The sequence below is a fragment of the Nilaparvata lugens genome, chromosome 12 (assembly GCF_014356525.2).
Source record: "Nilaparvata lugens isolate BPH chromosome 12, ASM1435652v1, whole genome shotgun sequence".
Lineage (NCBI taxonomy): Eukaryota > Metazoa > Arthropoda > Insecta > Hemiptera > Delphacidae > Nilaparvata > Nilaparvata lugens.
In genome coordinates, this window is record NC_052515.1 from 6,681,127 (window position 1) to 6,705,409 (window position 24,283).

At 34.1% G+C, this 24,283-nt stretch overlaps 1 protein-coding gene across 3 annotated transcripts in view; it reads left to right on the forward strand.

Annotated features, from left to right (window-relative positions):
* LOC111045616 (nose resistant to fluoxetine protein 6) overlaps nucleotides 1-24,283 on the forward strand; it is a 49,802-nt gene that overhangs the window by 22,082 nt on the left and 3,437 nt on the right. The window contains exons 7-14 of one of the 3 annotated variants that reach the window (XM_039438832.1): nucleotides 1,319-1,479; nucleotides 3,000-3,171; nucleotides 6,190-6,380; nucleotides 7,800-7,932; nucleotides 8,487-8,676; nucleotides 12,495-12,637; nucleotides 13,028-13,136; nucleotides 15,409-17,923. In XM_039438832.1, the coding sequence (XP_039294766.1) occupies nucleotides 1,319-1,479; nucleotides 3,000-3,171; nucleotides 6,190-6,380; nucleotides 7,800-7,932; nucleotides 8,487-8,676; nucleotides 12,495-12,637; nucleotides 13,028-13,136; nucleotides 15,409-15,536 (1,227 nt within the window). In that variant the 3' untranslated portion in view covers nucleotides 15,537-17,923. Of the gene's footprint in view, nucleotides 1-1,318; nucleotides 1,480-2,999; nucleotides 3,172-6,189; nucleotides 6,381-7,799; nucleotides 7,933-8,486; nucleotides 8,677-12,494; nucleotides 12,638-13,027; nucleotides 13,137-13,525; nucleotides 14,121-15,408; nucleotides 17,924-24,120; nucleotides 24,264-24,283 lie in introns of those variants that run through there. The other 2 variants (XM_039438833.1, XM_039438834.1) reach the window with 2 other exon arrangements.

Here is a 24,283-nt window from a genome sequence, read left to right on the forward strand (position 1 = left end):
CGATATTTCAACTCTAAGGGTGGTTTTTAGGGTTTAAAGTTCTTTTAGCATGTATATTCTTCTTATTCCAATATCTTGAAATTATTATAATTGAAATGTTTATACAATAATAAGTTATTAAAGAACTATAATCTAGAGAGAGTATCTCTTCGAAACAGTTGTTCTGGAACTGGAAACTAAATTTAAAATTTTGTCAGGTTGGCATTAAGTTGAGTTGACTTTCTTAGGTTGGCACCAAGTGGAAGATTGAAATGCATTTATCCAGGACCTCCTAAATACCAATTTATCCAATTAGCCAAAATTAGCGTTTTCTCAACTTTTCTGCGTTTCCTCACCTTTTTCAATAATTAATGGAAATATATTTAAAAAAATTCAGTACACAGGTTTAGCTGAGGTGGAAGAATTTTGTTCGCCAAAGATACACCGATATAGTAAAAGGTGTTTTTCGTGATCAAATTGACATAATACGTTCAAATTCGGTTCAGAGGTTCCGCTGAGGTCTACATGCAGGCGAGCGAAGCGAGCCCGTTGATCTCATTTTTGGACGATCAAGTCGGGGGTCCAGACGGATATGGCGTGCGAAGCGAGCCTGACGGCTAGTAAACATATAAACATATCTAATTTTGGACTTTGTCACCTATAAATTTGGGAGAAAAATAGCACAAAGACTAACCTATTATTTTATCTACCAATGTTATCACATTAGTATCAATTGCATTGTGAATGAGTTAATAAATCTTCAAGTTAACGTGATTTAGCATTCAACCAGAGACAAATAAACCAAAAGTTTATTTACTCTATGGTTAAACTTAGATGGTGCTCATGGGTAGAGTTCTGGTCTGATTATACATATTGGTATACTAGTAGTTCTGTGAACAGTAGACCTCACGCAGTATTCTCATCCACAAGTACCTCATTGAAACTGTAGACCTTATGGAAATACAGCAATAGACTGGCTTCTCCACACATCTGTGTAATCACTTGTCAGCTGATTTATGATGAATAATTCTATAGTCTGAATTTTTCTCTAATATTGGCGTATGAAGGAGGCTCTTTTTTCCTTTTATTTTATCCTTGAAATGCAAAATTTCCAAAAACCTTGTATATACGTCGACACGCAATTAAAAAAGGAACATACCTGTCAAATTTCATGAAAATCTATTACCGCGTTTCCCCGTAAATGCGCAACTTTATATGTTTCAAACATGTTTAAACATTAAAAGAAATGTCAAATCGACTTGAATCTTAGACCTCACTTCGCTCAGTCAATTAGTCTACTCAATATTCTTGGATTGAATAAATATTTCATATGTTTCAGTTATTCACCAGAATCTATGCAGCTCCAATATTGAATGGGTTATTGGCAGTGGACAATTTCATCCTGATGAACGGCCTTCTTCTGTCCTACCTGTTCCTGGAAGCTATGCACAAGGGTCACAAATTCAACATTATCCTGTTCTACTTGCACAGACTTGTCAGGTGATTGCACAGTCTCATTCATGGCCGGTTTCCGAGCTCCGGATTTATCCAAGTTCTAGACTTTAAACAACTGGAGTCAGAGAATATTGGCTTTCCGAAACGGGACGTAGCACTACCTCTGTAAACAAAGCACAGGTAAGGCTCCTAAAACAATAAAAATTCGTTGATTTCAGCTGATCTATATCAGCTAGTGTCTCTATTGGTGTGGGAGACCTACCTGTGCTGACTTCACACGAATGCACTATGGCTTTGTTTACGGAGGTAGTGAGCGCAGTCGCAGTCCACGTTCAAATTAAAAAAATTCATAGACAAAAAATAAGATAAAGAGAGAATAATGTGAAGTTTCAGCTATTTTGAATTATTAAAAAACTTCTTATTATTTCCTCAAGGAAAAACATAGCCATACATAGAAATGAGAAAATAGAGATTATCATGAAAACTGCGGCTACGCCTCGTTTCGGAAAGCCAATTCTCTGACTCCAGCTGTTTAAAGTCTAGAACTTAGCTAAATCCTGAGCTCGGAAACTGTCCCTTAAAATTCTTCATTCCAACATCATTCTATTACAATGCACACCATTTCATTTATATTTAGAAGAATCACGTCTCATTCTGATATACCTCATAAATTTGAATTTCTATTTATAACCCTAGACTATTCATAGGAAAGAAGTTTATATATTATATGAAGTGAGAATATTGTGATATGATTTCTTCACATCATTCTTCCAGAGGATTTCTCGCTCTGTAAGTTCAATCTCCATTATTTCTCTTTTGAAAGAAAAATTTCTGCGAATAAAATATTTTTGTGCAAGTTATTCAATTTCAGCTGTTTTACATCCATGAAATCAAGGCGGTAAACAGCCGGTACAAATAAACAGCCGATTGTAGAATAAATAAACATAATAAAACATAAACATCTAATTGAATAAATGTATGTATCTTGGTTTAAGTGCAGTAGCATATACTTATATTTATTTTTTGTAGAGCTTTTTTGTATTTTGTTCTTGGCAAATAAAATTCATTCATTCATTCATTCATTCATTCATTCAATATGATTCTCATTACAGCATACTATACTGTAATAAAATCATATTATGTTTTCTTTACAGTCGAGTATGTTTCCTAGCTCCGAATTAGGAACAGCAAAACTGGTACAAAAACCGCCTTTTAGCACTCCAGGTGGAAGCTTTGTCAACTAATATCAAGAAATTCCTGATAAAAACTTGTAATTAGGTTATGTTTGTAGAATGCATGTAGTAATGTCAGCACAAACGGGTAATGTTTTCTGTTCTCAATTATTCTTTTCTAGATCATTATGACAAAAAATAGTAAACGGTAAGTTACTTGGACGTGGATTCTTTTGCAGTGCTCAAATGAAATTCTAGTCTCGGCTAACGCCTCGACTAGAAACATCATTCTCGCCTGCAAAAGGCCCCTTCCCGTCCTTGTGACTTAAGATACTAGTTCAATCACTTGATTTGTTAAAATTTTTCCGTTAAAATTTATTCTCTTTCGTTTAGAATTCTACCGGGATACATTTTGCAGTTGATTATCACAATGACACTAGTGTCAAGATACTACAGTGAAGGACCGCTATGGAAGAACTTCATGGAAAGGCATACAGAGAACTGCATGGAATCTTGGTGGACTAATATATTGTTCATTAATAACTACGTCAACGTTGATAAACAGGTTAGTTCTGTTGATTCGATTATTTGGAGATTATTTCGTCTTGTATTATCACAGTAATAAGATTTTTATTGAAAATTTCATATAAAAGAAAATGAAGGTAATATTAACTGAAACTGTTAAGCTACTTTCTTACGTTAACGTCAACGTTGATAAACAGGTTAGTTCTGTTGATTCGATTATTTGGAGATTATTTCGTCTTGTATTATCACAGTAATAAGGTTTTTATTGAAAATTTCATATAAAAGAGAATAAAGGTAATATTAACTGAAACTGTTAAGCTACTTTCTTGCATTATTATGAAATTATAATATAGTGTGAATGAGCCTGGTTCTTGTCTTGGATTATTGATGGAGAATAACTATGATATACGTAGTATATTGCTCTCAGTTCTATCACATTAGAGTTCAATCATTTGATATTGGATGAATGAGAAACAACAAAGCTTGTATGGCTTGAGTTGCAGCATTTCAATCTTATAGACTCACGAATCAATAATTGTAAAATATCATACACTATTCTCTTCACAATGTCAATAATCAAATATATTTCCTGATTATTTTCTCCATAAGAAATAAGCTGTTCTAGAGGAAAACCACTCAAAATTTCGCAGATAATAAAGATCTTTTATATCCTGTAGTCATACTGGTTGACATTATTTTCAGCGAAAAAAATGGTTTTATGACAGATTAAGATCAAAATAAAGTTCAAAGTCCTTGGAAAAAGTTGAATATCAACTAGATAATAAACAGAAGGTATAGCGAGATTTGTAGAACTGTCAGCATTAGATGAAAGGTAAGCATTGATATAAAAGAATGCTGACAGTTTGACTCTGTTAACGAATTAACTTGAATAGATGTTAAGGAATCTCTTCAAAAGTTTAAGCGCCATAAACTTTTATATCATCATCCTATGTCGAGACGCTCACGGTTTGTATCAAGTCACATAGAATCTTATCATGGAAGCAATATTTTTGTGCAAATATGTTAGAATAATATATTGATCCAAGAATGTTTATGACATGTAGGTAGCTTTTATTCAAGTTCATCCTATCACATTTATAGTGGAATTTGAACTCTCAAGTTACTGTTCTAGGTATTTGACTTGTTGAACTTTCAAATATTAATAATAAATTATAATATTGAAGATTTGATAGTTATTTCTATAAGTGTTCCAGAAACCAGGAACATATCTATGTCTATACTATACTGATTTATTAAGGTGCATACAGATATACGCGCCGCGTACATAAGCAATAAATTCACTTTTAATCAGCCGATTATACCGGGTGAGCATAAATTATTGAACACATTTCATAGGTGAATAAAAAAATATCAAATAATAGTAGCGCGCCAATTTTTGTGGCAAACGTTGGTGTACCTGCTATAATTTGCGATGACCTTCATTGAAACACAGTCGGCTCAAAGGTGGGGGTGACAGAGCCTCAGTTGAGCAATGGCTACCGTGCAGGAGAAAGCTATGTGCGTTCTGTGGTTTCACGAAAGCAAATCGGTTATTACTGTTCAAAGACGTTTTCGTTTAGAGTATGGCCGTGATCCTCCTTCTAACAACTCCATTAAACGTTGGTATTAACAATTTAAAGACACAGGAAATGTTTTGCACATGAAAGGTGCTGGCAGGCCTACTGTATCCGAGGAAGTAGTCGATCGAGTAAGGGAAGCATTTCTGAGAAACCCAAGTAAATCGACTCGTCGTGCGAGTTTAGAACTTGGCATACCGCAGTCGACAATTGTGAAAGTGCTACACAAACGCCTAAAATTGCATGCGTACAAAATTCAATTGTTGCATAACATTAAAGAATACGATAAACCACGCCGGTACAATTTCGCTGTCGAATTTCTGAACAAAGTTGAAGAAGATAATGATTTTTTAAGAAAGGTTATCTTCTCTGACGAAGCTACCTTCCATGTCAACGGTGTTGTTAACCGTCATAATTGTCGGATTTGGGGTAGCGAAAACCCTCATGTTGTTCAAGAAGTTGAACGTGATAGCCCCAAGGTTAATGTTTGGTGTGCGTTGGCTGCATATGGCGTTATCGGCCCGTTCTTTTTCGCCGAGCCTACCGTGACTAGTGCTTCGTATCTTGACATGCTACAAGAGTATGCAGTACCACAAATCGAATATCGACAGCCAAATGTTTACTACTAACAAGATGGGGCACCTCCACATTGGGGTCTACATGTTCGAAATTACCTGGATGAACAATTTCCTGAACGTTGGATTGGCCGCGATGGACCGATTTCCTGGCCTCCTCGATCCCCTGATATTACACCACTCGATTTTTTCCTTTGGGGATTTGTCAAAAATAAGGTGTATGCAACGAAGCTACGTAATATTGACGAACTAAAACGAAGAATTGTAGCCGTAATTCAGGACATCACTCCAGAAATAATCGACAATGTATGGCGTGAAATTGAATATCGTCTAGATATTTTACGTGCAACAAAAGGTGCTCATGTAGAAATTTGTTGAACTTTTCATGTGTTCTAAATAAAACTATTTGAAATTGGCTTTTCAATAAATCAATATTCATGTAAGTACACTCATTTGTTATTTTTTTATTCACCTATGAAATGTGTTCAATAATTTATGCTCACCCGGTATCTGTATTTTCACACAAACGGTAAGATACAGATATAAAAAGCTTGACATCAGCTGATTAAAAGTGAATTGCTCATGTTCGTGGCGCGTGAATCTGTACGCACATTTGTGCGTATAGTTCATGTATCATGAACTATTATTGCAAGGTAACAGCTTAATTCGAAAATTTGATAAACCTTATTTTTTAAGTATAATTTAAAGTAATCCCATGTAATTCAGTTAAAATACATTTGAAAACATGATTTCTGTAAACTTGCATCCTTTTTATCAGTGTACTCTAATCTTTAATCTTTTTTCCATCATATTTTTGATATATTCAAAATCATAAACCATAATTATTCACTATTGAAATGCAGTTCGGAATCAAATATCTGTTGTAATTTTTTTCTTATTTTGCAGTGTATACCATCAACATGGTACCTATCACTTGATATGCAACTGCATTTCGCGGCCCCAATATTTCTGCTCTCAATTTGGAGATGGAAACGCTTTGTCAAATATGGAATACCGCTATTCATTGTGCTCGCCAATATTATTGCATTTTTGAATTCCTACATCGGTCAGTTCCCAGCTGGTTCCATTATTGCAAGGTAATGAATTCAATCACATTAACACGTAATTCTTCTGCTGGCCATAATGTCAAGCTCTAGGCTAGTGCGTGGATAATGAAACTGATTATTAGAGATGAGTGGACCTAAAGCTTTAGGTGAGTTTGGAAAAAGGATAGTATATAATTATAGTATACCCTATACACTATTCTTGAGTTTGGAACCAACGGGAAGCGATTTACAAGCACATTAATAGTATTTGGAGGTTTTCGGCTCTAGTTGTGAAAGGGAGTAGCAGGCACTTGGATCTAATTTTATTGATATCTTATCAGCTGAATCTCCAAGCCAATCACTTTTATTCCTAATTACAAAAGAAGTGATCAAATGTTCAAATTACTATAGGAGTCGACATGACTTGATTTTGTCAGGAGCAGCACATGATATGTACATGACTATGAACCAGTTGCACAGAAACCGGTTGAATTTCAACCGTGATTAATAAATTTCACAAGAACCAATCAAAGAAGCCGTCTTCCCAATAAAGTCACAATATTTGGAATAATTGGGTCAATATTTTTCTAGGCCAATGACAGTGCGCAGCCTTGATTTGGTTCCATCTAATATTATTCTCTGCTGCTCATTGTACTCTCAATTCAATAGAAATTGATGATGAGGTAACGAATGAGACTAGTATTTCAAATTTTGTTTTAATAAATCATTGGTTTTGGAAACCACTGAATTCTTTCTCATTGAATGTTTCAATATAGATACCACGGTATCTACCTCATAATCTTTGTGAGAACACAGAAAAACATTGGAAAATATTTTCTAAACGATTATTTCAATATGGCTACTTGAATTTCCAATTTAAGGGAGTTAGTCCTGCTTGATTTTAGAATATTTCATGGTTACTAGTGATTCTCTATAATTATAATAAACTAATTGAATAGACTTAGAACAAAGCAATGTCTTTAGAGCATGTAAGTCCTTGAGCTTTGGCACCACTGCTGGATGGTTACACACATAACAGTCATTTTGTTTTTAGTGGGGGAGTTTAGAATAAAATAGATGGGCGGTTTCTTGGAGCAGCACACACTCTTGTCTACTATCTACCGACGGCTGTTGGATGACGCAATGATTATAACAGCTGATTTTTATTTCTGTGTGTGGCCGGCTCACACATCTTCTCCCATAAGGATTACATGTGAACTTTGAAGGACCGTAGGAAAGACTTCTCAAGTCGGATTATAAATTTGGTAGGTCATAAACCTGGTCCTGAACATAACGAACACAACTAAAGAAAAATCATCAAATTCGATGCACACATAAAAAAGTTATTGAACGTCAAAATTTGAGGCTCGATTTTTATTTTTATAGATTGTGACCTATTATGTAATTTTTTCAATAGATGGAGGTTTTTCATGTAATAAATACTATTATGTGAATTTCAATTTTTTTCAGAGATTTGAAGACTGTTCACACGTATCCTTATGAGTACATCACGACCCACAATAAACTTGGACCTTGGTTTATTGGCTTGGGATTGGGATACATACTTTACTACGCCAGAGAAAAGCCAATCAAACTAACAGCGGTAATTTTAGAAAAATTGAGATTAATAGAAGGTTCATTCAACTTGAATCAATTGAAAAAGTTATTTGGAGAGGGCACAAGTTTCAATGTTGACTTTTTCAATATTGTCAATTGTATGCTTTTCATTATTGAGAAATGAGGAATTCTTTACTTTTATACTCTCCTACTTACTTCCTAATCTCAACAAAGTTGAATCTATAGATGAGATAAACGAACCATGATTCAGTAATTTTATCCCCCAACAGAATTTACAAAACGGAGTTCTACTCACAATATTTCTTCTGTAGTAATATGACCCAATTTTATTCAACATCTCTGAAAATAGTATAGTAAAAAATAGTAATAAAATTGATTTTTATTACTTAATGTTGGTGTGATGAGACATTTCAAGTAATTGAAATGAATGAAACATATATGAAACAGCAAAGTAATGTTGTTCAATAAAATAGCAAACGGCCTAATTTGAATTTTTGTTCAATCCAGATTTCGTTTGATTCTAGTGTAAGTTTATTTGCCTCATCATACGATTTATAATATCCGTTCCAAATTTTTCAGCCAATGGTGAAGCTAGGCTGGACCCTGAGCTTTGTTTTCGGCATGGGAGTGATAATGAGCATCTCCTACTTCCATCAGGATAGCACGGAATACAACAGATGGCTGTCCTCTACCTACTCAGGTCTGCATAGTACTATATGGGCGTTCTGCATATCTTGGGTCATATTCGCCTGCGAAACCGGATATGGAGGTGAGACTATGTTTTTGAATCAGCTAGTAACATGGGTTATAATCAAAGAATAAAGATTCCGGAATGCCATAACAACAATGATAATAATATCAATTGACCTGGCTGGCTCAGGTCTGTTGTCAGATTTTTCAGCGCAACTGATCAGTTTCAGTGCCTCTGACATGAACTAACGACTGCATTTTAGCCAGCCGGGACCGATGATATAACGTATCCTTACGGAACACGGGATTGGCCCTAAATACATATCTTGCCCGGGCCGGGATTTGAATCCGAACCTCTGAATCATAAAGCCAGCATCTAATCCACTCGATTAGTGAGTGGATTACGGCCACAAACTACGTTATAACAAACTTGATTTGTTTGACATTATTTCAATGGGAAGATCTGGTTGCATTAATGGGAAATACTGACAATATAAAGTGAATGTCATTAAATTGTAAATTTTCTATCACTTTACTAAATTTTCAATAAACAGCATTTTTCATAGATAAATGACATCGACGCTTACAATTCAACAAATGCAAACAATAAAAAAAGTAAATTCGTATGGCTTTTGTTGGTGGGGAGTCTCTTGCGGGAAGGTCCCACCGCCTGAATATATAATTTAAGCCGTCAATGGGCCTTTCGACTGTCATACTTCAGCCGGGACCGACAGTTTAACGCCCATCCGATAACACGGGAGTGATCTGGTTAAAAAACTTTTGGTATTAAGAGGGTTTGAACCCGGGATCTCTGAATGCAAACAATATTATCATCATAACATAGCTAAGGGAGCCATCAACGACAAGACAAGTGTGTTGAACATGTTTGAACACTCATGCTCCTCATGCATGTTGTGACATCATCGAGAAACAGCTGTTTGAAAGCAGAGAGCCTCAGACCAACAAGATCTCTAACTGGAATTAAAAGATAATTCGTGGGAGAAATCTTATTGTCATCACATCTTGAAAAACTTCCTGATCAATATTCAATGACACTAAATCTGCGTTTACACCAAAACGTTACAACAAAATGTTAATAACTTACTCCCGATAGATTCTATTAGATTGAACATAACTTCATCCACATGATGAGCATATGTGTTTGTCAAGTTCCATTCAATCTAATGGAATCTATTGGTGTAAACGCAGCTCAACAATGAATAATCGTAGAGTTGAATGTGTGAGAAAACTCTTCCCATCATTATCTCACCTTAATCTCGCATACTGGCTCCACCTCACAATCTGTACTAATCTCTCTCTAACGTCTCTCACCATGATTCACAACCTCCCTTAAGCTATACCAGCTGAACTACCCATTATAACGCACACCATTTGAGATAATGTACTGTGATAATTTAATGTTATGTAGTGGCCTACCTCGTAACACTATTGACCTATTCATACTCCAAGCTAACAAGACCAACCAAGGTGGTAACTTTATGTTTATGTCAAGCGTACTTGATGTTATGAACTTGGTAAACAGACGAGCTCCGTGTTTACATTGATTGGAGATAGTGAGCTCTTAACCTTGATTTACATGGGTACTTCACATGTATTGACGTGTGCTCGTATGTAACATGTAACTATTTTGAACGGTGAACTCTGGGCATGTTGGTTAATGTCTAGGGTCAGTTGTCGTGTCTATCAACAAGCTCGAAAGAGCATGTGAGATGTGTGATGTAACTTATTGTATGAGATAAATGTGATATTGTAATGGATTTTGAGATTTATGATTATTATGATAGATTTGAATGGAGGGTGCATAAGACAGAAACAAGGTACAATCAATCCATGTGCCTAATTTCTTCTCGTTACTCGAATTTTCTTTTTCTTTGAGTGACTTTTGTATAATTTGAGAGCCTTTCTTCTTTTATTATTGTTGTGATAATCTTCACTGTTATCGAAATTTATTGCTTCCACATTTTTATGTTCTGGATATTTTCCAGAGAAACTTCCCATTTATTCTAAAATTTGTCATAGCATATGGCATTCTCAATTGTCTATTTTTTTATCTCACATGTGTTGAGAGAGAGTGTTTTTTGATTGATTGAGTACTTTATTTATGTAGATTACAATATATACTGGCTTATACACTTATATACAATAGCTTACAATACAGCAAAATTATAGATGAATTTACATAATATAGACTAGGAAAATAACTATAGAACTGTATATGATATGAAAAAGCAATTTGTAATATAATAACTATAGATAATAATCATATTGTTATGCATCTACATAAATTGGCGGAGCTTTGGACATATTAATGTCCATTCTTTGGGAAGAATAATAAAAATATCCTCCCCACTAACTCTCTACCAAAACGTTAATTTCGTTATTTAAACTAAGGATTTATTTATTAATGGAAATATTGTAAAAGTTTTAATTAATATGAATATTGAAGAGAAAAAAAAACAGAAAATTGATAAAGTAAAATAATTATATAGGTAGATAAGATCAAATAATTGATTAATAAAATGAAGTAGGCTGAAAGTAGATCAGGGTTATCAAATTTCAGTAATATACAGCAGTATGCAGTGGATAATTGAAATAACATGAGTTTATATAATATATATATATATATATATATATATATATATATATATATACAATTCGTTCTATAACATGGTTTAAAGGTTTATATTGGTGGAATGGGTGAGGGATGGTTGTCATGTGATCGTTCTAGGGCCGGACAGTTTCAGTCATTTGCTCCAAAATATGTTTTTTTAAAGTCAGGTTGAAGCTCGCTCGGCTCTCGATAGACCTGATAGAAACAGGAAGTGTATTCCATGCACGACAGGCACTGACTAAGAAGGATTTTGTGAAAATAGTAGTTCGATGATTGGGTATCCTTAAAGTACTTTCTCCGGTTCTAGTATGTGAAGCATCTATCCTCCTACCTTCAGAGACAAATTTGAAATCATCTTTAAAATAGTTCGGATTACCGTATTTCAAGATATCTCTAACAAGCTTGACTATTCGAAAAAGCCTCTGATCGGGAAGCTTCAATGTTGAACTAGCAATGTGGGCTGGGGTGATATGATCATGGCGTTGGAGAGAGTAGACGAAACGTAGACAATAATTTTGGCAACGCTGTAGTTTATCATTCAGAGTGACTTGCATATCGTTAAGAACAGAATTACAATACTCTAAATGTGGGAAGATAAGAGATTGAACCAATAATAATTTAATGTTTCTAGGGAGGATATCGTGCATTTTCTTCAATGCATGCATGGCTGAGAATACCTTTTTACAAGTTTTGTTCACTTGTTCTGACCAGTCAAGAGTATTATTCATAATAATGCCTAAATTTTTAACTGAGCTACAGTAAGGAATGTCATTACCGTCTACACTAATTTTGTGAATCGATTCAAGGTCAATATTGTTTATAAGACGAGAATATCCAATTATAATGGGTTGTGTTTTGATGGGATTAAGCTTAAGGCCATTAAGTGTGTGAGAGAGAAAGAGCAATTTATTATTAGTTATTATCCTTGGGCTCCAAGCTTTTTAAGATAAATATATCAATAAAAATCAATTTCTCTTTTCCATGATGGTTTCAAAATGTTTAGCTTTGTGCTTGATGACCTGTTGAATGAAGGATCAAAGATGAGACATGTTGTTATTAATCGGCTCATAGACGGAGGAAACAAGCTACTGGTGTTCAGTTTATTTCACCTTTTCTTTCACCACCAATTCATTTGAATTCGTCAAATATCTGCCTGAATTGGAAATGATTCTACATTGAAATTTTATTAAGAAGAAGAATAGATTGGAATTATCATTATATTCGATTCATTGGTAGTGGAATAGATGATACATTCGATTTTTCAGGCGGTGTGAAAAAGTTCCTAGCCTGGCGAGTTTTCCAGCCTCTGGGAAAACTGACGTTCGGAATTTTCATGTGCCATATTGGAATTCAGTACGGAAACTCTAGTGCCAGTAAAGCATCAGGCTACATCGAAATTGTACCCATGGTTAGTAAACTTATGGATTGAACTTTCAAAATATAACTAGATAATTTTCGATCTTGTATTTCAGAATTATTTTGCAGATTGTTATTTGTTATGAAGTTTTAAATCTCTGTAAATTGATAATATCTATTGTTCTATCACTCCTATGTTATATGCAGAGTTTTAATTGTGTGAATCCAATATTATCACTATCGTTACAGATGAGAATTAATGAGAAATTACATTTATTCAAATGCTAATGAATTAATAATTTGCAGCATTTAATTTTAATTTTCGTTTAATCATAAATTATTATTAATAACTGTTTCTATTCATAATATGTTACGATATATCATTTTTCAATTGAAAAATTATGTCTTGATCAATTCTTAAACTCTTTTTGTCTATTTTCAGGCCACAAACATTCTTGGTGAAATAACGGCTTGCATCTTAGTGACGCCACTCCTATCATGTTTCTATGAAGCTCCCTACATCTGTCTTGAAAGGCTCTACATAAATAGATGTAAGTAGATTCATTCTCTGACAATTTACATAGAGTTTGAATGGATATGTGAAAAAAAAGAAAAAATATATTCAAGTAATCTGGAAGATCAGTGGCTAAGATTTTTGGAAAAATAGAGTTTAAGTTCAGTAGTTTATCAAGATATGATTGCAAAATAAAATGGAATAGTAATTGATAATAGAAATGACTAATGGTTAGTTAATAATGACGAAATTAGTTACCAATGATAGATTAGTTTGAAAAATAAGTAATACAGTATACAGTATGTATACATAGAGTATAGATAGATACATTGTTACAGAAAATAATATGTGCATGCTTACAACGATTAATAATAGTAATGAGACATTAATAATTATTTTTTATCCATTCTTCTTTTTCTTTCCCAGGTATAATAGCACCGAAGCAAAAACGCGACCAAGAAATGAAGGAAAGAACAAAATCCATGAATGGTGGAAGTGGAGAAGAAACACAAAAACTGAATGGAAACTCAAACCACAACGCAACAATATGCTGAACCAAATTCGAACTATTGATGAATGGAATAGTAAAATAACACTCTTTGATGAGAATTCTTTCGACAACTAGTTGCTGGGTCGAGTTCAAAGTCATGAATGGATTAGTGATATTAGGTGTTAGAAAAGAATTCGAATAAATTTACAAATCATATTATTTTTCGATCCAGATTAGAATTCATGGATGGAATAGTAGAAAGGACATTGAATGAGAAATTATTCATTTCTTATCAAAATACAATCATCGGCTAAACCAAGATGGAGTCTTGAAGTCAATGACTAGTGTAATCTGTTTGTGAGTTCGGATAGAAGTTAATGCTAAACCAAATCAGAATACATGAATGAAATAGTTGAATATGATGTTAGGATAGTTCCAGGTTCTCCATTCTACATAGTTGGAATGTTTTGAATGATAGTTAAACAAGTACGTAATGGCCGTTTTTTTGCTAAACATTGAGAAAAATAGCAGGCTACAGGACTATAGGCTACAGACTACAGGCTACTGGTAGACTATAACAAGGCTTCGTAGATTCAATGTCAAATGTCAGAGTTTAAGTGTGAGGTCACTGTTAGATCAGAGGTCAAATTTGAGGTCAATGCAAGGTATTTTTAGCGTTTAGTGATGCTCCCGGTTCAGTCAATAATGAGAAAAATTATGTGTTGTGAATATCTGATTAGTTATCACTTGAAATGTTGCAAACTTATCTTTGACAAGATGATAATAAGGTCCTTCTGAAATGAATGATTTTTTGTTTCACTCACGTTTTTCAAGCAATTAGATTGTAACGCACTCAAAAGCCGCAGTGTCTTTTACACGAATCAAATTCTACACGCTATCTGATGTTAAGCCTGAAAGCATTCAGCAAATGGAGACGTCTCTCATCGATTGATACACAAACGAGTGGCTACAATCACGATACATTTTATATCTCATTTATAGTCCAGTCAACGATAGATTATAGAGGGAAAAGTTTGAAAAACCTATTTTTGACCCCGCAGCTCTTCTAAGGATAGTTAGGGGGTGAACATATCAAAAGTCCTCACCACTACTACCTTTGGGCGGGGCTGGTCTGGTTGGTACCATAATATGGTTTTGAGTGCATTACCACGAGCTTAAGATTTGAATATCACTAAATATGAATAATAATGGTTAAGGGTTATGTGTTTTTCTTTCATTGATTACAAATCATTAAGTGGAACTATGGCTAGAACAATTGTCTTTTCCACAGTTATATCCAATGTGTTACAATATGCTCGTCAGACTTATTGGATGTCAACTAATAAAACAAATATTTGAATGTTATGGAATCTATTGTGATGAGAATTACATCATATTTCTACAAATAGATATGAGAACTTCATTATTATTGTCAATGGAACAAAATTTATCACAATATCATGACATATCTCAAAAGTTTTTTGGAGATTCAGATTTGAAATTACGTTACCAACCTTTCATTTTCACTCGCTATTATCTACGAATCACTATTTCAAGTTCCAAAACTATATGGGAATCTAGAAAAAACATTAAAGAAATTATATCGAAGTTAATAATCACAAAAATATGCCTTAATAAGTAAAGGCAAGCGATTTACTTATAATCGCCTATAAGCTCCATTGTAAAATCAAATATTTGGAATTTTCATGGCGGCGGCGGAAAAAAAATTCCAATGGCCATACTGTGGGTAATATAGTTACTGTAATAATCGTAATGAGAGATTAATAATTATTTATCCATTCTTCTTCCTCTTTTCCAGGTATAATAGGACCAAAGCAGAAACGCGACCAAGAAATGAAGGAAAGAACAAAATCTATGAATGGTGGAAGTGGAGAAGAAACACAAAAACTGAATGGAAACTCAAACCACAACGCAACAATATGCTGAACCATTCACGAACTATTGATGAATGGAATAGTAAAATAACAATCTCTGATGAGAATTCTTTCGACAACTAGTTGCTGGGTCGAGTTCAAAGTCATGAATGGATTAGTGATATTAGGTGTTAGAAAAGAATTCGAATAAATTTACAAATCATATTATTTCTCGAACCAGATTAGAATTTATGGATGGAATAGTAGAAAGGACATTGAATGAGAAATTATTCATTTCTTATCAAAATACAATCATCGGCTAAACCAAGATGGAGTCTTGAAGTCAATGACTAATGTAATCTGTTTGTGAGTTCGGATAGAAGTTAATGCTAAACCAAATCAGAATACATGAATGAAATAGTTGAATAAGATGTTAGGATAGTTCCAGGTTCTCCATTCTACATAGTTGGAATGTTTTGAATGATAGTTAAACAAGTACGTAATGGCCGTTTTTTTGCTAAACATTGAGAAACATAGCAGGCTACAGGTAGACTATAACAAGGCTTCGTAGATTCAATGTCAAATGTCAGAGTTTAAGTGTGAGGTCACTGTTAGATCAGAGGTCAATGCAAGGTATTTTTAGCGTTTAGTGATGCTCCCGGTTCAGACAATACTGAGAAAAATTTTGTGTTGTGAATATCTGATTAGTTATCACTTAAAATGTTGCAAACTTATCTTTGACAAGATGATAATAAGGTCCTTCTGAAATGAATGATTTTTTGTTTCACTCACGTTTTTCAAGCAATTAGATTGTAACGCACTCAAAAGCCGCAGTGTCTTTTACACGAACCAAATTCTACACGCTATCTGATGTTAAGCCTGAAAGCATTCAGCAAATGGAGACGTCTCTCATCGATTGATACACAAACGAGTGGCTACAATCACGATACATTTTATATCTCATTTATAGTCCAGTCAACGATAGATTATAGAGGGAAAAGTTTGAAAAACCTATTTTTGACCCCGCAGCTCTTCTAAGGATAGTTAGGGGGTGAACATATCAAAAGTCCTCACCACTACCACCTTTGGGCGGGGCTGGTCTGGTTGGTACCATATTTTGGTTTTTTGTATATATCTCGAACAATATGCGTCTTTCGGAAATTCATGTCGAACACAAAATTGAAGTTTACAAATTAGCCTACAAGTTTTATCTGTAACATTTTTCCATATCTGTCATAGCTTTCTTGATATGAGCTCTTGAAGGTGTCACAATTTGAATACAAACCCTTCCGGCTCCGATTTTTTCAGCTTTTTGACCTTATAACTTTTTAACTATTGATTGGATAGATCCGTGCTAATCATGAGCTCATATAGCATCATATTCTATTCAATTTGATGTTGGATTATATCTTGCATCTCCCTACGATTGTTGCAGCCGTGATAGTGTTAAGTGTAAAATCTTCAGTTTTACAACAATAGATCAATTGACAAAGAAATCTGGAAGGAACAATTGGAACACAATATTATTTGACTCTATAGCTTTGTTTGGACTACTTAGAAGGTAAACATATCAAAAGTCCTCATTCCTACCCCTTGTGCTTAAGGAATAAGGGCTTAAGGGATGAATTTGTAAGCTTCAATTTTGTATTCAACATAAATTTCCGAAAGACGCATACTTTTCAAGTTTCAAGTTTTATATTGTTCGAGATGTATACAAAAAAACAAAATATGATACTTTCAAACCACCGCAACCCACTTAGCACAGGTGGTAGGGGTAAGGACTTTTGATATTTTTATCCCCCAACTATCCTTAAAAGAGCTGCGGGGTCAAAAATTGTGTTTCAAGCTTTCCCCTCTCAACTTTTTCTGAGCATTCGTTGCCTGGACTATTAGCTTTTCAACTGGAAAATTAATTTCATCCAATTAGATTAATACTGTTAAGCCAAATATTATTTTTATTGGATTAATAAAGTAAATAGAAGTTGTTCAACCTTGTATGAAATATATAATTATTATTAACACGTCGAGTGCGGCTGCTCAATGTGCTCATATTATTCATTGGGCTACCTAATTATGGATGAAATAAGCATTGATCACATTACGTTATTATAGAGATAAATTACAAAAATTGAAATAATATCATTGATGATGTTACACCAAATTCAATTTAACACCTAATGATAATGTTGATTTCTCGTATCGTTTCCCGTGTCAAAATTGCCTTGTTCCTTTACGTTATTGAGAGTTTTGAATGTGAAATAATTCACATGCCTTGTGTATTGTGTATCAGTATTATTGAATTCTTATATATTATATGTTGTATTGGAGTGACTAAAGTATAATAATGATTATAAGAATAAAATTTGCAATAATAAATGATTTAAAAACAATGTGTAGGCTAATTCTGTATCATGTGAGACATATGTGTTGTGATAATAAATAGTAAGTTATGATTATGAAGTTGCTTTATTTCTATTCATCACTAGATCCTATACAGCGTGAAACTACGCTTGCTTTCTGTGTTCCATCTTAAAAAGGAAACAGCATCATTTCAAGCAAAAAATGATTTTCCTACAGTTACGTTGGAATGTTTTGAATGATAGTTAAACAAGTACGTAATGGCCGTTTTTTTGCTAAACATTGAGAAAAATAGCAGGCTACAGGACTATAGGCTACAGACTACAGGCTACTGGTAGACTATAACAAGGCTTCGTAGATTCAATGTCAAATGTCAGAGTTTAAGTGTGAGGTCACTGTTAGATCAGAGGTCAAATTTGAGGTCAATGCAAGGTATTTTTAGCGTTTAGTGATGCTCCCGGTTCAGTCAATAATGAGAAAAATTATGTGTTGTGAATATCTGATTAGTTATCACTTGAAATGTTGCAAACTTATCTTTGACAAGATGATAATAAGGTCCTTCTGAAATGAATGATTTTTTGTTTCACTCACGTTTTTCAAGCAATTAGATTGTAACGCACTCAAAAGCCGCAGTGTCTTTTACACGAATCAAATTCTACACGCTATCTGATGTTAAGCCTGAAAGCATTCAGCAAATGGAGACGTCTCTCATCGATTGATACACAAACGAGTGGCTACAATCACGATACATTTTATATCTCATTTATAGTCCAGTCAACGATAGATTATAGAGGGAAAAGTTTGAAAAACCTATTTTTGACCCCGCAGCTCTTCTAAGGATAGTTAGGGGGTGAACATATCAAAAGTCCTCACCACTACTACCTTTGGGCGGGGCTGGTCTGGTTGGTACCATATTTTGGTTTTTTGTATATATCTCGAACACTATGCGTCTTTCGGAAATTCATGTCGAACACAAAATTGAAGTTTACAAATTAGCCTACAAGTTTTATCTGTAACATTTTTCCATATCTGTCATAGCTTTCTTGATATGAGCTCTTGAAGGTGTCACAATTTGAATAGAAACCCTTTCGGCTCCGAATTTTTCTGCTTTTTGACCTTATAACTTTTTAACTATTGATTGGATAGATCCGTGCTAATCATAAGCTCATATAGCATCATATTCTATTCAATTTGATGTTGGATTATATCTTGCATCTCCCTACGATTGTTGCAGCCGTGATAGTGTTAAGTGTAAAATCTTCAGTTTTACAACAATAGATCAATTGACAAAGAAATCTGGAAGGAACAATTGGAGCACAATATTATTTGACTCTATAGCTTTGTTTGGACTACTTAGAAGGTAAACATATCAAAAGTCCTCATTCCTACTCCTTGTGCTTAAGGAATGAGGGCTGAAGGGATGAATTTGTGAGCTTCAATTTTGTATTCAACATAAATTTCCGAAAGACGCATATTTTTCAAGTTTCAAGTTTTATATTGTTCGAGATGATACAAAAAACCAAAATATGATACTTTCAAACCACCGCAACCCACTTAGCACAGGTGGTAGGGTTAAGGACTTTTGATATTTTTATCCCCCAACTATCCTTAAAAGAGCTGCGGGGTCAAAAATTGTGTTTCAAGCTTTCCCCTCTCAACTTTTTCTGAGCATTCGTTGCCTGGACTATTAGCTTTTCAACTGGAAAATTAATTTCATCCAATTAGATTAATACTGTTAAGCCAAATATTATTTTTATTGGATTAATAAAGTAAATAGAAGTTGTTCAACCTTGTATAAAATATATAATTATTATTAACACGTCGAGTGCGGCTGCTCATATTATTCATTGGGCTACCTAATTATGGATGAAATAAGCATTGAACACATTACGTTATTATAGAGATAAATTACAAAAATTGAAATAATATCATTGATGATGTTACACCAAATTCAATTTAACACCTAATGATAATGTTGATTTCTCGTATCGTTTCCCGTGTCAAAATTTGCCTTGTTCCAATTACGTTATTGAGAGTTTTGAATGTGAAATAATTCACATGCCTTGTGTATTGTGTATCAGTATTATTGAATTCTTATATATTATATGTTGTATTGGAGTGACTAAAGTATAATAATGATTATAAGAATAAAATTTGCAATAATAAATGATTTAAAAACAATGTGTAGGCTAATTCTGTATCATGTGAGACATATGTGTTGTGATAATAAATAGTAAGTTATGATTATGAAGTTGCTTTATTTCTATTCATCACTAGATCCTATACAGCGTGAAACTACGCTTGCTTTCTGTGTTCCATCTTAAAAAGGAAACAGCATCATTTCAAGCAAAAAAATGATTTTTCCTACAGTTACGTTGAAAAGTGGCCATTGCTGCACTGAATACAGAACGCAAAGAATCACTTTTCCGCTCTAGTGCGGGAAAAATTTTTCTGCACTCCAGATTTGCAACATGGCAACGCAAAATACTTAGTAGGTTATATGGAGCAACAGTGCAGCAAAATCAAAATGAAGTTGGTAACAGTGACTGCTGTGGCTGCTATAGTGAGCAGAGGTGCAACCAAGCACAACGCGCTAATTATTACATTAGATATTATAACCAAGGACAACGAGGACTTTGGGATTTTAGGATTAAGGTTTTTATCAATAATAAAATTACACAGAAAAATATTTGATGCATTTCAGGCAATTTTACCCATAATTACCCACTTTTCATATTCAATGGTAACTGTAGGAAAAACTTAATGTGAAATACGTGCGCAAAGTTCCTCTGCTGCACTCAAGAAACCATTCCGCCCTCGCCTACGGCTCGGGCGTAAACGTTTCTTTCGGTGCAGCAAACTGTCACTTTGCGCACTAGTTGCACAAATAACTATTTCGATGTAGTCGTTTTGAAATATAATTGACACATCCATCACATTATTTATGATTGGAACATCAATTCAACAGAAATGATCTGCTAAGATTATTCAGTAAAGAACTTACTTCGTTTAGACACAGTGAAAACTGCAGTTGGGAATAAATTGAAGATGCATTTGTTCAAATGCTAATTAATGAATAATAACTATTAAAGGAGAATCCCAATTAAATGCTGTAAATCATCCCGAAGACTTCCGCTACTGCAAATACTGACAACAGGGTGAACAGCATTTAATTGGGATTTTCGTTTAATAATATTATTATGGGGGCAACGAGCTTTGCTCCGGATAGGAAGCACAAAAACTCAGAGCATAAAAGAATTATAGTCCAGGCAATGAATGCTCAAAACAGGGTATAGAGGGAAAAGTTGAGAAGACAATTTTTGACCCCGCAGTTCTGTTAAGGGTAGTAAGGAGGTAAACATATCAAAAGTCCCCACCCCTAATCCCTGTGCTTAAGGAGTGAGGGTGGTTTAAAGATACTATTTTTTGGTTTCTCTCATGAAACTCAAAAACTATGTATCCCAAGGACTTGACTGTCATATGACAAATTGAAGCTTACATAATTTCCCACAATTTTTTTTAAATCTTCTTTAGTTTTCGAGATATCCAATCTTGAAGGTGTGACATTTGTGAAAAAACACTTTTGTCACCATTTTTTTCCTATTTTTGCTCATATAACTTCTAAAAAAACAATGGGAAAAATCCATATTGATTATGAGCTTATAAAGCAATAAGTTCTCTCCAATTTGATGTATAATCTCACACTCTTACGAATTTCCCTACACCTTTTGCAGCAGCTTTAGTGTTGAGTGTGGAATTTCTATTCTTGCAACAATAGACTATAGACCAATTGACAAAGGAATTTGGAGGGAATGTTTTAAGCAACATTTTTGACTTTGCAGCTTTGTTGAAACAAGTTAGGAGGGGTCCTATTCGAAAGTCCCTATTCCTAACTCATGTGCTGAGGGAATGAGGGTGGTTTAAAAGTTGCATTTTTAACGTTTTGCTTCCACGCTCATATCTTGAGAACGATGCATACAACCGACTCAACTTACTATTCAAAAATGAAACTTGATAAATTGTCTAAACTTCTTGTTCAGTGGAATTTTGTGAGCTTGGGGGTAGGGGACTTTTGATATGTCTACCTCCTTACTACCCTAAACAGAACTGCGGGGTAAAAAATTGTCTTCCCAACTTTTCCCTCTATAACCTTTCCTTGACTGGACTAATATTTATTGATACACAGAACACAGTTCCTGTCAATCAATATTGATTGGGGAAGGACCAACAGGCACAGCCCAAAACGTTTCTTCCCCGAAGTTTGATGTAAATATGGTAGTCCAAAAAGTAGGCTATGTTCCATACACTTTTGAATCCCAATTTCCAGTCCAAATATTTGAGAACAGAAAAGTTCGAATTTAGATTTTTCTTAAACCAATTTTAATAACAAAATAACATCCACTAATCTATCACTTAAAACTGTAAAGTAATGATAAACTTCAAAATTTTTGATATAGGTCCTTTAAAGTAAATATAAAAATAATGGATCTTGAATAAAATTATCTCGTTGGTCATGTCAACAAATCAGATAAGGTTGATCAAGTCGGATTATCTATAATTGCCACTAATACTTCTCATGAGATCCACTGATTTATTGCAATTGATCAAATAGATCTTCCATTATCGACAGATGATAAAATCATCATCTGTTTTTCCAAGGATTAATAATTATTATCCTTCAGTAAGTTTTCCCAGGGATGAGACCTAGTGCAATCGATTTTTTATATCAATGTTCCAAATTTCGTGAAAATCGTTAGAGCCATTTTCGAGATCTTTTGGACATAAATAATAAAGTACTGGAATATATAACAAATATATAAATATATAAAGAAATTGCTTGCTTAATAATGTAATAGGATAGGATACAATGAAAACTAGTGCTAAAACCACCGTTAGATCACGCCACCAGCTCCCAACTTCAAGGTCTGGGTTTACTCTTATCAATAAGAATATATTATGATGATAAATGTATGGGATCAGAGCTACTCATTCTTATTTTCAAAATATAATTATATAGTACCCTTTTCCTAGAATTAATAAAATTGAGTTATATTTCATTCTTAATCTATTATCTAATGTTTCTGATTCAGCTAGTACGTAAACAGTCGAGCTCCGTGTTTGCATTTATTAGAGATAGTGAGCACTTCACCTTGATCTACATGAGTACTTTACATGTATTGATGTGTGCTCATATGTAACATGTAACTATTTTGGACGGTGAACTTTGGCAATGTTGGTCAATGTCTAGGGTCAGTTGTCTTGTCTATCATAATTTTGAATGAGCTTGCATATGAGGGATGTTACTTATTGTACGAGATAAATATAATGATTGTAATGAATATTGAGATGTATTATTGTGATGGATTGATAAGTTACATAAAAGTTTCATCAAATATTATTAATAGCTTTGTGCTTATAAAAGACCACGAATAATTATAGTGACCTGTTTAAAAGCGATTCCGCTCTTTGCTGTTCAAGCGAATTACTGTTTAGCTTATTGTACATAAAGAATCAATTGTTTAGACGACCATTGAAATATGACCAGCTGACCAAGCCCTAGCGCAAACATCTACATCTCTTCTTCTACTCACAATCATAGAATAGACTGTGTTCTATCAATCACAATCAATCATAGACTTTATTAGTGGGTTTAACCACACGTTTTTGAAAGGCTAGTACAGAATTCAAGCTCCCTCGATCGAGAGTATTTTGCAGGTACTTCGTTTCTTTCTGTTTCATACGATATTTTCCAACCGATAATCATGAAAATGGTACGAAATTGTTCAGAAAGATTTGGACATCCTGAAACTCACCTCCAAATTCCAATTTTCCAACTATAAAATGACTTCAAAAGTCGATGAACTTGGAGAAAATTTGGCAAAGTTTGACATGCAATAGAAAAAACTTTGTAAGTGTTATGAAAATTTGGAGGTAAGGCTCGAGATGTCCAAATCTTTCTGAACAATCTGGTACCATTTTCATGATTATCGGTTGGGAATTAGCGTCCGAAACAGAAAAAAACGAAGTGCCTGTTTCAGCCCTTTTTCGAACGGAAACATAACATTGAAATATCAGATATGAGACATGTTGTTATTGAGCGGTTTATAGATGGAGGAAGTAGAGACAGCAAGTTACTGGCGTCTAATTTATTTAATGTCTTCATTATCCACCAATTCATTCAAATTCGCCAAACTTCAGCCTGAATAAATCTCATATTGAATCGAAATCGAAATTGATATTATTTTATTCAATTCATTGGTAGTGATAAAGATGATAACATTGATACATTCATTTTTCAGGCGGTGTGAAAAAGTTCCTAGCCTGGCGAGTTTTCCAGCCTTTGGGAAAACTGACATTCGTTATTTTCATGTGCCATATTGGAATCCAGTACGGAAACTCTAGTGCCAGTAAAGCATCAGGCTACATTGAAAAAGTACCTATGGTTAGTAGACTTATGGAATG